General features: G+C 36.8%; 2 protein-coding genes across 2 annotated transcripts in view; both read left to right on the top strand.

Annotated features, from left to right (window-relative positions):
- Window positions 1–15790, top strand: part of suox (sulfite oxidase) — an 892829-nt gene that overhangs the window by 296102 nt on the left and 580937 nt on the right. The window lies entirely within an intron of this gene.
- On the top strand, window positions 5356–13811 carry prr13 (proline rich 13). Its single transcript, XM_079845062.1, has 4 exons — window positions 5356–5428; window positions 8481–8516; window positions 10340–10761; window positions 12947–13811. The coding sequence occupies exons 2-4, from the start codon at window positions 8501–8503 to the stop codon at window positions 12989–12991; spliced, it is 483 nt and encodes a 160-aa protein (XP_079701188.1). The 5' UTR covers window positions 5356–5428; window positions 8481–8500; the 3' UTR covers window positions 12992–13811.

Genomic DNA, 15790 nt, shown 5'->3' with positions numbered 1-15790 from the left:
GGCACCAACAGACTTTTTTTTCGGGATTTCCAGGAGGAGATTGGAGCTTTAGCTTTAATTTCTACATTTCCATAACTGTTTATTTCACACCAACATAATTGTTCTGCATCTGTGAGAGTGTGGGCGGGCTTTTGATATCGCATCTCTACTTCCTGCTCTCTACTGCGCAGACTCCGGTCCCGAGATCACTACTGCGCAGACTCGGTCCCAAATCTGCGCAAGATGTCAGCGCCATATTCGGACATCCGGAGGCTTCACTTACTTCAGCGGAAGCGAATGAAGTCGCACATTTTTTTACGGTCTATGATCTGTATAGATGTGATAAGCGCTGTTAGCAGTTATTAAAAGCTACGTCGTCCCCCATTGCATAGACTCCACTCATGTAAACAAAAGAGATAATGGCGCTCAATCTGACGTCAAACAAAGGAGAGAACGCCGCACACTTCGACTTAAGCCGAAATCTCCGGTTTCACCATCTACACGACAACGCTGTAACCAGAGTTTCTAAAAATCTTCACCCTGGCTGGAGTTTTCAAAAAAGCCTGGTTTCAGTAACCGGATACTGTGTTTGCAAGTGGACGAACAGCCAAACCGCGTAGAAAAGGCTGCGGTTTTGAAAATACCTGTGTTCGTGTGGACAGGGCCATAGCCTCACGTCCATTTTGCTCTTCGTTGAATTCATTCACATGTTTTCCTAGAATGGTTTGACGAATCAACTTGAATTCCATTTTTTTTTGTCGCCATGGTTAGATGATGATCTGGTTCAAATTTGGTCAAAATTGGAGTAATGGCCTAGGAGGAGTTCGAAAAAGTAGGTTTTCAGAAAATTCAAAATGGTGGTACATTTTTCATGATGGAAAATTATATCATAGGGTGCAATCTAATCATCTTGAGCCAGGGAATCAGGATACATTTTGTTTCTAGACCTTACGGTTCAAAAGTTATTATCCTAAACATAAGTGAAACTTTGGACAGTTGGTGGCACTAGAGGGATTGAGTTAGTGACTCCGAATTTGCTATGGTGATAGTTCGGACTGTTCTCTTTCTGTATGTCAAATTTCATAACTTTCCCGCAAACGGTTCTATGGGCTGCCATATACTAACAGAGTGGAAGAAGAAGAATTATAACACTAACGATTACAATAGGTGCCAACGTACCTACGGTGCTTGGCCTCTAGTTATTTCAATTCAATTCAATTCAAATTTATTTGTATAGCGCTTTTCACAATACACATTGTTTCAAAGCAGCTTTACAGAAAGTGCATTTCATAGATGTACAGTAAAAATGTTAAAAAGACAATGTTAAAGAATAATGTTCGAAAAAGTTAATCAATCGTGTATTAATTTAGGCCATAACAACGCTGGCGTTGAGTCGTCTCTTCACAGGCGTGGAGTCGTCTCATCACAGGTGTCGGGGCATCCGAAGTCTCCATGAGAGGCTGGATACAAACTGGAGCTGATGAACTATTTACCTCGGGACTAGTGTCCCGAGATAACAACAGAAAAGCAGATGGGAAATGATTAGCGTAGCTGCTGTTCAGAATATTATATTAATGCTTTTGATCCGATTTAACTGTAGTATAAAAAGATAATTATAATGTGAATGCTTGGCTAAAGAGATGCGTCTTTAATCTAGTTTTAAACTGGGACAGCGAGTCTGAACCTCGAACAATATCAGGAAGACTATTCCAGAGTTTAGGAGCTAAATGTGAAAATGCCCTCCCTCCTTTAGTGGACTTAGATATCCTAGGAATGACCAGAAGCCTCGAGTTTAGTGATCTTAAAGAGCGCGATGGATTGTAGGGCGATAGAAGATCCGTTAGATACACTGGAGCTAAACCATTTAGGGCTTTATAGGTTAGTAGCAATACTTTGTAATTGATACGGAACTTCACAGGTAACCAGTGTAGAGATGATAAAATTGGTGTTATATGATCATATTTTCTTGACCTAGTAAGAACTCTAGCAGCCGCGTTTTGGACTAACTGTAGTTTGTTTATTGAGGATGCAGGACAACCAGCTAATAAAGCATTACAGTAATCTAATCTCGAGGTCATGAATGCATGAACTAACTTTTCTGCATCAGAAATAGATAGCATGTTACGTAGCTTAGCAATGTTTCTAAGATGGAAAAATGCCGTTCTTGTAACATATGAAATATGATTTTCGAATGTCAGGTTGCGGTCTAATATAACACCCAGGTCTTTTACTGTAGTGGATAAAGTGACAGGACATCCTTCCAAGGTAAAATTGTATTGCGAGAGGTTTTGTGGGCAGTTTTTTGGACCAATAAGTATTTATATACAGTTATTTGTATCTGAACACTTTAAAGTTCATAGGTATAGTGTTCCTGTAGCTAAAAGAGTAGAGCATGATGCTGACAGCACCAAGATCATGGGTTTGATTTCAGGGGCTAGTTTGAAAAAACATGTTCTACCTTCTGTCCAATGTTGTCCTCTAAACACTAAACAGTGAGCAAATTAAAGGCCATGGAAACTAAAAAGTGAATGCAGTGAGGATGGTGGTAATAAGAACTCCAGAACATCAAACCACACACACACTCAGTAATGCTTACTTATGTGCACGATAATCCAAACATTGCATGTGAAAAAATGAATGACTGAAGCGCAAGTGTTTGCTACTTCGGCAGCGGTGTTTACTTCTGTTCCTGGAGATCTACCTTCCAAAAATTCAGCTCCAACCCTGATCAAACACACCGGAAGCAGCTCATCTAGGGCTGCATTTAAGTCCAATCTTTTTATGCCCTTCCCTCGCTAACTTCCCTCATCATTGCTTACGTTGCACGAGTGCCCACTACTGTTTTATGCACCATTCTATAGGCCTGTATGCTTGGGCTGTTGAGAAAAATTACACAAATGATAAATGCAATAAACTATAACAGTCAGCTTAAGGTAGCTACAAGTATTATGTGGTTAAATGTCAAAATAACTCCAATATCATAGAGTTGTGTGGGGTGGGGGTAAATTAAGCACAATCTGCTGTGACATCACAATAGTTGTGGTCTATGGATCCGCCTGAAGTGTACATGTTGAGTAGACTCGCTTCTTCTGTCAAAACCAAGGGGTCGAGGGTCTGTTCAAATAAACTTCCCTTGTTCCCTTGACGAAGTTGAACGCACTTCAAAATGGTGGCGGGGCGGGGATTCCTTCGAGGGAAAATACTTAGAAGTGTATGTCTGAAAGTGGAGTTAAGGGCAGCCCAAATCTTCAGGAGCACTTGATCATTACAGATGGGTGTGTTGGAGCAGGATTCGGAAAGAACTCTGCAGGAACAGGATTGAGAAGTCTTAACTTAATGTAGGGCATGAAGCCCACTTGGACTTGCATAGGACAAGCTCTGCTCTCTCGCTTGCAGAACATGCCCTTCATGCTGAAATGTTCTGGCATGTTTACCTCAGAACTGGACAAGCTAATTGCCATAGAGTTTGTTGAAGTTCTAACTGCATTCTACATTTGTAAAAACCTCCCAGTACAAAGTCTGTTAGTTGCTGCTTTTCCCAGCTAACCTTTGATCTGGTGATACTGCGCATGGAGTCGTAATGAAGCACAGTTGTCTTGGTCACCGGCTACTACCATATTTCTGCTTTTATGCTGTTTTTAAAGCAACTAGCAGAGTGCCAAAACCTGAATGTTTTGTTGGCATCCATTACAAAAATATACTGTATAAATCACACACTATGTACTCAGCTAAAAATGACTTGTTGAATTTACTCAAAAAAGCAGCATCAAGTGGTTCCATGCAACTATATTGAGTATTTTTCCACAAATAACTATTTAGATATATGAACAAAGGAAAGTCAAGTAAAGCTAACAAAATGTCTTTAAGTAAATACAAACCATTTGAATTTGTCATTGTTACATAATATTTATATGTGCAGTTTACTTAATAAAGTTCTTACATTTTTAAAAGCTTATTATGTTAGGTGAACACATTTATCGATTTAATTTACCTTGTTAAATTAACTACTTGCTCTACAGGTGTAAGTGGAAAACTATTAAATAACAACAAGCATATTTTTAGAAACAAAATTCAAAAATAACTTAATTGAGGGTAGGAAGTGCATTCATTAAATGAGTGTAGGCTATATAAGTGCCCACAGCATAAACACAGGCACCACTCTGCTGCATAATGGTAACCACAAAATTACAGAAACTCCTCTAAATGCCCAACATAACTGAACATTAAACACTAAAATAAACTAACGACATCTTTCCCTTTACTGAAAAACATAAAATAACACTTTAATCCCTAAATTTGTTCTCCTAATGCAGTCCCTTGCAAAGCATGCTGGGACCTACAGATCCACTGCCCAGTTTGTTCGTTTCACTCAGCAATGTTAAGTTGACCGAACAAACACTTAAGTAAAGCTGATAATACTCATTTTAAGTAGAAACAACTCAGTAAATTTAAGTTAATTTAGTAAATGTGAAAATTTAAGTAATTGCGACTTTTTATCTCACAAGTCTGGCTATTTTCTCAGAATTGCGAGATGTAAACACAATTGTGAGATACAGAATTGCGACCTTTTTTCTCAGAATTGCGAGTTTATATCTCGTGCATTTACAAGTTTATATCTCAATTCTGAGGGGGGGGGGGGGGGGGGGTCAGGATTGCGGGATACAAACTCGCAATTGCATAATAAAAAAAAATCTGAATTGCGAGTTTATATCTTCCAATTTTGAGTTTATTTCTCAACTTTTTTTACTTTTATAACTCACAATTGTTTTTATCTTTAAATTCTGAGAAATAAAGTTTTATTTTAAAAGACAAATTATTATATCTTCCTTTTTTGAGTTTTTCTCACAAAAGAAGATATTTTAAAGAATAACAAACAGTTGACGGTAGCCATTGACTTAGTAGGAAAAAAATAGTATGGAAGTCAGTGGCTACCATCAACTGTTGGATTACCGACATTCTTCAGAATATCTTATTTTGTGTTCAGCAGAAGAAATAAACTCATGGCTTGGAACAACTTGAGGTATGATTAAATAATAACAAAATTTAAATTTTTGGGTGAACTATCCCTTTAAGTGCATCATCTGGGTATTTGAAGTGCACTTTTTTCTTGTTGGAATTCTGTCTATCACTATTTATACTACTAAATGGCATAGAATAGTGCATACATATGCGAATAGGGACTCAATTATAGACACACAGATTTTCCTAATAATCCTGAAACAATAGTTGGGACCTCCTGAATGTTGTTACTTCTAATGAATGTCAGAGCACTGACTTCTTCATCTACATAACCCCGGCTGTTTGAACAGTTGTAACTGATCAGATACAGGTGACAGGTGACAGGTGAGGTCAGAGTACGCTCTCCAGTGACGTCACGCCGGTGATCGAGGAGCTCGGGGAACGCGGAAGCGGGAGTCAGTCAGTGCATTAAAGTTTCCCGAGGAAGAAGGTATGTGGTCTAAACGTGATTATTTGTAGCGTTGTTGTTTGTGTTATTTGGAAATACAAATTGCATCTTTAGGAAATCGCCATCGGCTAAAAGAAGGATATTCCAATGCCGTTCAGTTTGTTATTACTTTATGAATTATAAGCTGTTTCATGCCTGTGTATTTTCAAAGCTTTTATGTGAACGGAGTTAGTGTTTTGGACTTCTTGACCTCTGAGGTGCTTCCCTGCGTGTTCAGCTCTTTCAGCTCTTATAGCAGAGCTGGTGTTTAGTAAGGGCATACAGCAGTGTGGGAGAAGGAGTCGTTGTTTGCCCTGGGCGTTTTCCAGATATAAAGTGCTGCTGTCCCGGATGGAGTGCGCAGTTTCCAGGAAGCAAAGGACTCATGCCTGATCTTATTGAAATTTAAGATAACGATTGACGAAGTAACAACATGTATTTTTGAATTTATGTAATAATTGGAAATGTTGTTGAATTTAAACATATTGTCTCTTCTTATTATTCCCTTTCTTCTTCTTCTTCTTCTTCTTCTTCTTCTTCTTCTTCTTCTTCTTCTTCTTCTTCTTCTTCTTCTTCTTCTTCTTCTTCTTCTTCTTCTTCTTCTTCTTCTTCTTCTTCTTCTTCTTCTATTTCCCATTGCTTTGTTGTTTTTTAAATTGGCCATGTATTACAGGTACTAATGTATTGAGGTAATATTAGCAGGATTCATCTTGTCAAAATTAATCTATAGCCTATATGTTGACCCTGAAGTGCAAATTAAACGAACAAATAACAAAACACAACAGTAAAGTGTAAAGAGCTGTGCTTAAAGGGATAGTTCACTCAAAAATTTAAATTACCCCATGAATTACTCCCCCTCAAGTCATTCTAGGTGTATATGACATTCTTCTTTCAGACAAATATAATCAGAGTTATATAAAAAAAATTCCTGTCTCTTCCAAGCTTCATAATGGCAGTGAATGGCTTTTTGTTTTGAAGTCCATAAAAGTGCTCCAATTAGTTAATAAAGGCCTTCTGAAGCTAAGCGATGCGTTTGTGTGAGAAAAATATCCATATTTAAAACTTTACAAACTGTAATCTCTAACTTCCGCTAACTGTCGCACGCGTTCACTGGCGTTCCAGCGCATAACTTAGGAACCAGGTGTAGCATAAGTTCCGGTGACGAACACGGAAGCGCAGAGGATAGAGCAAAACAAAACCTTATTGGTTTCGCAAGAACTAGCATATTCTCACAGGAGCGTTCTACGACATATGCTGGAACGCCAGTCTCTCGTGAATGCATGCGACAGTTAGAGACGTGGACATTTTTCTTACACAAATGCATTGCTTCGCTTCAGAAGACCTTTATTAACCCCCCAGAGCCGTGTGGAGCATGATTGATAGATGCACTTTTATGGACTTCAAAGCAGAAACAGCCATTCACTGCCATTATAAAGATTGGAAGAGCCAGGACATTTTTAATATAACTCTGATTCGTCTGAAAGAAGAATGTCATATAGTTCCCCAAAAATGAAAATTAGCCCATTATTTACCCACCCTCAAGTCATCCTAGGTGATGACTTGAGGGTGGGTAATTCATGGGCTAATTTTCTTTTTGGGTGAACTATCCCTTTAATAGTCACTATGTAATCAAAATGGACTATACTTAGTATGGAATATTACAGTGTTTATTATTAATTATAATTATAACTTATTTATCCGTGCACATTATTTTAATTTCACAACGGCTATTTACATTAAGTGCAAAACGTGATAGATTCTATTTACACTGTAAAAATAGCAGTGTTTTCTTTTCAATAAGTGTAAATGGTATGGTAGCTTAATTAGATACCATTTGCCCCTCAGTGTTTTAGTACATTATAAAACAGCATGCATTAATAACATATTGAATGTAAATTATTATATTTATTAAATAAGTGCCACCTTATTGGGACAATAAAGCCCTCGCCATACCTTACCCTATCCAGTGAACATTTAATTATTTAATAACCATTAGGCACTTTAATTCCACTTTTCACATATTTCCTTCATATTTGTTGAAAACAAATGTCTTTCCTATCTGATATGCGATAGGAAAAAGGGAGAAGAATGAGTTCGGCAAAAGGCGGATTTGAACTGGGGTCTATTGCGTCAAAAGTATCTGCAGTGCGCCTCAGGCTATTCGCACTTAGTGTAAATACACTGCATTCAATTTCTGTGACTTGTAATCTTTAATCAAAATAACTTACATTTGCCCTACATTTGTTCTTGTTCCATAAACTGGTTCATATGTCACAATAGGGAAGAAAAGATTATCTCAACTTCCATATTATGCTGTGTAAGCCTTTTGACTGGATGGATACAATCCATTTCTTCCATCACTGAAGAAAGTCAGACAACCTTTGTAACAGTTCCTCATTTGCATTGCATTGAGGCATACATTTCATTTGCATTTCAGGGCCACTACAGTTCTGAGTTTTACATCAAACACATCTGTATAAAATGCTAGTGTAAGTGTAGCTGCTTCTGTCGTTTGACTGTGGATTTCGCTGCTACCATTTACAAAGGTGGGAAACAAGCCAATGCCTGATTAATGAACTCTCTTTTTTGATTTATTTATTGAAAATTTTAAATGGTGCTTATCTGAACTTTATTTAAAAAATAATAATAATAATAATAATAATAATTAATATATATATATATATACTGCTTGGACCTTTACATCCAATCACCTTGATTCAGTGCTTTATGGTTTTGGATGTTTTTTATTGAAATGGCACAGATCATGTGCAACTGTAATAACTCCAGTCTGACTGTTCACATATCCAAAAGGTAGATTTGAATATTTCTGAGCATAGACCTCATCTGCATCTTAAGCTTAGGCTATTTTTGGCACCACTGAATGTAATGTATACAGCTACGATTAAGCCATATTTGTAGTAAATATCTGTTCAGCACACATAACTGGTTTGACGTAGGCAGAGTGAAAGTGGTAAATCTAGTTTTCGCTATACATTCATGAATGAAGTATTGAACAATCACATTTTAAAGTTTGTCTTTCTTTTATTTGTTGCAGGTCAGTTGGAAGAGACAAACATGTGGCCCAATCAAGGTGATTTTTGGTTTCACTTTTTTCACTGAATACATTCATTAATAATTTCTCAACCCAACATTCATGTTACACCTCAATCAGGCTCACAGTTACAGTTCAGCTACTGATAGGCAGTGTAATCCATTTTATCCGTTATTTAATAGAGAACTTGTTTTGTAGCCAAAGTAAGTAAAATAACTATATTGTTGAACCAACTTGGTTCGAATGACAGATGTGCGTAAAAGTTGCTACGTTTTAGAGAAATAGTCCTGACTAGTTAGTTTCTCCAGCGATGCATCATACTATGGTGTAGAGCTGCAACTAACGATTATTTTTTCTGTCGACTAATCTAACGATTATTTTTTCGATTAGTCGACTAATCTAACGATTATTTTTCCAGATTAATCTTATTATTCTATTTTACTGATTATTGTATTTCAAAAAGGGTAGTGAATTTGTTTATTATTTTAACATGAAATCAATGAATGACGACAATATTAATTGTATTTCAGGAAGGGTAGTGTACATAGTATGCCATTTTATAATTAAATATATGAACACAAGAAGCTTTTTAAACATAATATATAATGATACTATTCATCATAAAATGTATACAGAGTAGGCCTAATTAGGAAAAGTTGTTTACTATAGTAGTTGAGTATGATTTACTTATTGATTTGTGTCAATAGCAAACGAAAATGCACTTGTATTTATCTGCAAAAGGTTCACATACAGGAGCTTTCAGCATAGTTTTAATGTAGAACTAGTCGTCTATTTTGAAGATACATGTGCATAAACAACGACTAAAGCTGCCAGAAGTTTTTGCCCAAACTTCAAAGACATATTTAAATGATTAAAGCTAGAGGCATATCTTAACTTTAATGTTACTTTAATCATGCAAACTACCTATATACAGCATGTTATTGTGCATGTGTTTGGGACAGAGGGGAACCGGGTCGCATTAACAGGAGTAATAGTATCATTTTCACTATGCCTGGGAGCAGAAGCCGCCATTATTCTAGATCTTCTGTTCCATTCTAGAACGTAAATAATGTGCCGCCGACGCGTCGACGCATTTCACGCTCGTTGCAGCCCTACTATGGTGGTTAAGCAGCGAGTTACGGGAAACATAAGCCTGTTTAGTTCCTGTCTCCTATGAAGCCCCTCCTTCTGAAAAGCACAATGTGCTCTGATTGGTCGGCTGGAGCAGTGTGTTGTGATTGGTCAAGCGTTTCCAGTGTATTTGGGAAATGTCCCGCCCCTTACCATAACCGCCAGTTTCAACACACTACTAACTAACTCAACCAGGCCCTGCTCCTTTATTCTGCATATGAATCATTTACATGAGGAATATTGTGACATGTTTTTTTCGATAAGGAACTTTGGTTAGCGTTCTGGGTCGTCTCTTGATCTTCAAAGTAAAATCTTGGTTGATAGTAAACACATCAGCTTTACAGTTCTTTGAAAACTTTAGATTTAAAGAAAGTTCATGCAAAAATTTAAAATGTCATTGTTGTTGTGTCGTTTACGCGCATCCTTGCTGTTCCATCACTGTTTTACTGTACAGTATTGTCTTTCTTCCATTAAACAAAAAATTGTAAAAGAATGGCAGTTCTGCATGCAATGAAAGTGGATGTTGATTTTAAATGCCAATGCAGTGCAGTGACATTGACTACTGTACCGTTATGATACTTTTTGTCTCTTTTTGAGCTTATCATTTCCAATCCATTATCACTGTATGAACAAGGGATATCCTCCTGTTGTTTTTCATGAAGATTCATGTATTGACTCTCAATACTTACACATACTTTTTCAACTCATATCTGCCTTGCTGCGATACGCAGGACCTCAGCCGCCCAATCCTGCCTATCCTTCACCTCCAAACCCTGCATATCCAGCCATGCCTATCCCATCCTGCCCACCTGGACAGAACCCTGTCTATCCGCCTGGCATGACCCCAAATCAATACCCTTTCCCTCCCGGTGTGCCTGGCCCGCAGGGCCCGTATCCTGGAGCAGGGCAGCCATATCCTGGCCCATATCCTGGAGCAGGGCAGCCGTGTCCTGGCCCATATCCTGGAGCAGGGCAGCCGTACCCTGGCCCGTATCCTGGAGCAGGGCAGCCATGCCCCGTCCCGCAGTTTGGAGGCCACCCAGCTGGAATGAATGTACCTGGTCATAAGAAACACAAAAAGATGAAAAAGATGAAGAAAGGGCATAAAGCTCATAAAGCTAACAAGGAACATAAACATATGAAACATGGCAAGGTAAGAGGCTGAATGTTCGGTGGATATGAGTGAGTTTAAATGTTGCGTGACATTATCACTCCTGTGATGTCTAAACACTTCTTGGATCATTTCATGTGATTGCCAATTTGAATTTGAGCTATAGCCTCTCTCTCTCTCTCTCTCTCTCTCTCTCTATCTCTATCTCTATCTCTATCTCTATCTCTATCTCTCTCTCTCTCTCTCTCTATATATATATATATATATATATATATATATATATATATATATATATATATATATATATATATATATATATATATATATATATATATATATATATATATATACACACACACACACTACTGCTCAAAAGTCTGTGGTCAGCAAGGATGCATTAAATTGAAATCACAGTAAAGACATTTATAATGTTACAAAATATTCTTTCAAATAAATGCAAATAAAAAAAATCTTGCTACACATAAAAAAATCCTGAAAAATAAAATGTATCATGGTTTTATATATATGTATAATATACTGTAAAAAAAATCTGTTACATTTACAGTAAAAAAAATGGCAGCTGGGGTTGCCAGAAACTAACCTTGAAATAATTCGGTAGGGTCATTCCATGTCAACTCAACCAGAGGCCCCCTGGCAATTTTTTTTTATTTTGATCATTTTTTTGTCTGGTGAAAGAAAAAGTCAAGAGGAAAGTCAAAATATTACATTTCATGAACGTATATTTACTGAGTAGTCCACTATTTTGTAGAGGGGGTCCGAATGACAATTTTTACCTGAGATTTGGAGCCATATTGCAGGGGTGTAAAAATGAGTTTATAAAGATAGCAGCATTATTATTTTACATTTATTCAGAGATTGGTTGGTCTATTAATTGGTATCTTCATTTAAAAGGCCAAATGAAGTGGTAAATTGGTCACCCATTTTCAGTGATCAAAAACCAAATGTGTATCACTTTGCATACAGTTGATATTTTTTATTTTAAAGGGGGAATATCTGAACAACAAATTATGTTGATACTAGAAATGTATCTAGTTTACCCGTTATATACACATTATATTTTTTTATAATTTTGGAATGCCTGCCTTTACATGCACATGAACTCTGTGCAGGCCAGTGAAGTTCATCCGCACCAAACTCGCTCATCCATGTCTTTATGGACCTTGCTTTGTGCACTGGTGCGCAGTCATGTTGGAACAGGAAGAAGCCATCCCCAAACTGTTCCCACAAGTTAAGGAGCATGAAATTGTCCAAAATGTCTTGGTATGCTGAAGCATTAAGAGTTCCTTTTACTGGAACTAAGAGGCCAAGCCCAACCCCTGAAATACAATCCCAAACCATAATCCCCCCTCCACCAAACTTTACACTTGGCAAAATGCAGTCAGGCAAGTTCCGTTCTCCTGGCAACCGCCAAACCCAGACGCCTCCATCGGATTGCCAGAGAGAGAAGTGTGATTGGTCACTCCAGAGAACACGTCTCCACTGCTCTAGAGTCAAGTGGCAGCGTGCTTTACACCACAAAAAAAATAAATAAATTTAAATAAATATTTCACTGCATCCCACACTTTGCATTGCTCTTGGTGATGTAAGGCTTGAATGCAGCTGCTCGGCCATGGAAACCCATTCCATGAAGCTCTCTACGCACTGTTCTTGAGCTCATCTGAAGGAGTTTGGAGGTCTGGAGCTATTGACACAAGTTGGTGACTTCTGCACACTGTGACCCTCAGCATCCGCTGACCCCGCTCTGTGATTTTACGTGACAAACCACTTCGGGGCTGAGTTGCTGTTGTTCCCAATTGCTTCCACTTTGTTATAATACCACTAACAGTTGACCGTGGAATATTTAGTAGTGAGGAAATTTCACGAATGGACTTATTGCACAGGTGTCAACCTATCACAGTACCACGATTTGAATTCACTCCTGAGAGCGACCCATTCTTTCAAAAATGTTTGTTGAAGCATCTGCATGCCTAGTGTTTGATTTTATACACCTGTGGCCATGGAAGTGATTGGAACACCTGAATTCAATGATTTGAAGGGGTGTCCCAATACTTTTGGCAATACAGTGTATATATATATATATATATATACTGACAAGCCAGTGTGTTGAAACTTCTTAATTACAATCCATCCTGAAAGGTGATTAGTTGGTTGCAGTCTTGCTGAATTGTTCGCCGTCTAAACTGTTTTTGGTTTTGTCCTGTCGCAGAAATCATCCAGCAGCAGTAGCAGCAGCAGCAGCGACTCTGACTGAGCACCGAAACCTCATACATGCACTAATACACAACTTGAATGCCTCTTTTCCTAATGAATACAACGTCTAATTTCCCTGGGCAAACAACAGCCAAAATGCGAAATATACCTATGCTTCTGTGAGTCTGAATGCTTTTCTAAATCAATTACCTTTACAAGTAAAAAATGTGTAAAAAAAATGTGTACAAAATGTGTAAATCACATAATGCTTCCAGGCGTGATTCTGCAACCGTTTATTCAAATGTGAAATGTGCAATGTGATTGACCATCTGTCCTTGTGAAGGGAAGTCTCATTAGTTACCAAAACTTCTTCATTCAGCACGTTTTAATTATAACCCTTTACTGACAAACTTGACTCCGTTGTGAATGACTACTGACATTTTCCTCCAAAATTGTAATCAAAAGACTAATTTCCTTTATGCATCAAATTTATTTTTTACCTAACTCTTGCTTCTTGATTTCATACATTTAGCAAAAAGGGTTAAAGAGTTGACTTTACTTTGTGATACTTTCACTCAAGTATTTCCTGGGTAAATAAAATTTGTAACTAAGATTTTGAACACTATGGTTTAATGCTTTTTTGTACATTTCTTTGTGCTTTTTACTAGCCTAAGCAATAAATATGTGTTGATCAAAGTCTATCAGGAATTTATGAAGCTGAAGTTGATCTTGTTAACATATCCATGAGAGTCAAGTGACGCATTTCAGACTTAATCAAACTGTAAACTCACTCACTAAAGTGTGTGTTTGTCGAACTTGGCTGCATAATTGCTGTTAATGAGGTACTTATAGTGTTTCAATAAATAATGCATTAATAGAAAGCTTGGAGCGCCTCCCAGTTTTATTCATTTTTGTGTGCTAATGTCTTTTAATAACAGAATGCAATTACTTTGTCAACCAGTTGGTTGACGATTGACAAGGCACAACAGCAGCGTCACTGGACTGCAGTGTGAAAATGGAAGAAACTGTAACTCTGGCCCTCGACATCCACTTTCCTGCATTTTGGCTCTAATCCTGATTAAACACACCAGCTTATCAAGGTCTTCGGGATTACTAGAAAGCTTCAGCACTGAAAAAAATTACTTGTTGAATTTACTAAAAAAAAAATATCGTAAGTGGTTGCACACAATTGATTTGATCTCAATTTAAACAAACATATTAAGTTCAATTTTATTTAGTCACCTTAATATAAAAACAATTAGTAATTCCAGCCCAATTTAATCATGTTACTTATACTTAACACATTTAGTTGAACTTAATCAATTTTATTTAGTATATTCTACCAGCTCATCTACATAAATAAGCCATAAATGGCTTTCAAATGCACACAGAAAACACTTTAATTTTGTAAACGTATCTTTAATGATTGCAAATGTAGCAAACTTGTTTATTAACAGTCAGTTACAACAACAGTAATTAACAGTTAGTTACATCCTTTCTTGTTAAAACTGTATGGTAACAATTGGCCACACAAGTAACCAGACACAATTTATTAGAATGCAATTGCTAACAAATGGCTGACGTTTACAACATTGCCCATAATAACAGTCCATTTCTACAAACACACTTTTGATCTGCTGAATGATCTGCTCAAGAATCATTACTCCATCAACAACAATTCCAATATCGCCAGTCTCCAAGAGAACTCCTTCTTCCTTTTTAATCACGCATGCCCATAGTGATGTTTGCCAGGTCTTTCAAGAAGTCATCTCTTTGACTGTCCTATATTCAAAAACAACAACAAAAAACATTATTAGACATTGTTTGTGATTCATAACGGTTTGACAAGTTTATAAAATCAAGGGTGATCGATAAGATTTTTTTATGTTTTTAAAGTGATAGTTCACCCAAAAATGCTCACCCTCAAGTTGTTTCAAACCTGTATGAGTTTCTTTGTTCTGCTGAACACAAAAGAAGATATTTTGATGAATGTTTGTAACCAAACAGAGAGAGCAACTAGTAGGGGAAATAAATACTATGGTAGTGAATGGTTACTCTCTCTCTATTTGGTTACAAACATTCATCAAAATATCTTCTTTTGTGTTCAGCAGAACTCATACAGGTTTGAAACAACTTCAGGGTGAGCAAATGATGACAGAATTTTCATTTTTGGGTGAACTATCCCTTTAAAAGAAGTTTCGTCTGCTCACCAAGGCTGCATTTATTGAATTAAAACTACAGTAAAAACAGTAATATTGTGAAATATTACAATTTAAAATAACTTTTCAATTTGAAAATATTTTAAAATGTAATATATTGCTGCGATCAAAGCTGAATTTATCATCATTACTCCAGTCTTCAGTGTCACATGACCCTTCAGAAATCATTCTAATATGATTTGATGCTCAAAAAATACTTGATGTGTGCATCCTTGCTGAATACAAGTATTAATTTAATTAAAATAAAATTCTTACTGACCCCAAACTTTTAAATGGTAGTGTATTGTTACAAAAGCTTTGCATTTTAGATAAATGCTGTTCTTTTGAACTTTCTATTCATCAAGGAATCCTGAAAAAAAAAAAAAAAGTTTTCAATATTGATAATTTTGAAAACAAATAAATTACAAAAAATATTTAGGATCATGTGACACTGAAGACTGGAGTAATGATAAAAATAAAAAAATTCAACTTTGTAACATTTTCAAGTGGAAAAGAGTTATTTCAATTTTAATAATATTTCACAATATTACAGTTTTTCCAGAACTTATAATTAAATAAATGCAGCCTTGGTGAGCAAACAAAACTGTAATTTTTAACCATTTTTTGAGCCACGAAAAGCCCTGATTACCTAGATGAGCAAC

The sequence above is a fragment of the Gobio gobio genome (assembly GCF_949357685.1).
Source record: "Gobio gobio genome assembly, chromosome: 19".
Classification (NCBI taxonomy): Eukaryota; Metazoa; Chordata; class Actinopteri; order Cypriniformes; family Gobionidae; genus Gobio; species Gobio gobio.
Note: the sequence above shows the minus strand (reverse complement) of the source record. Positions and strands in the feature narration are given on the sequence as shown.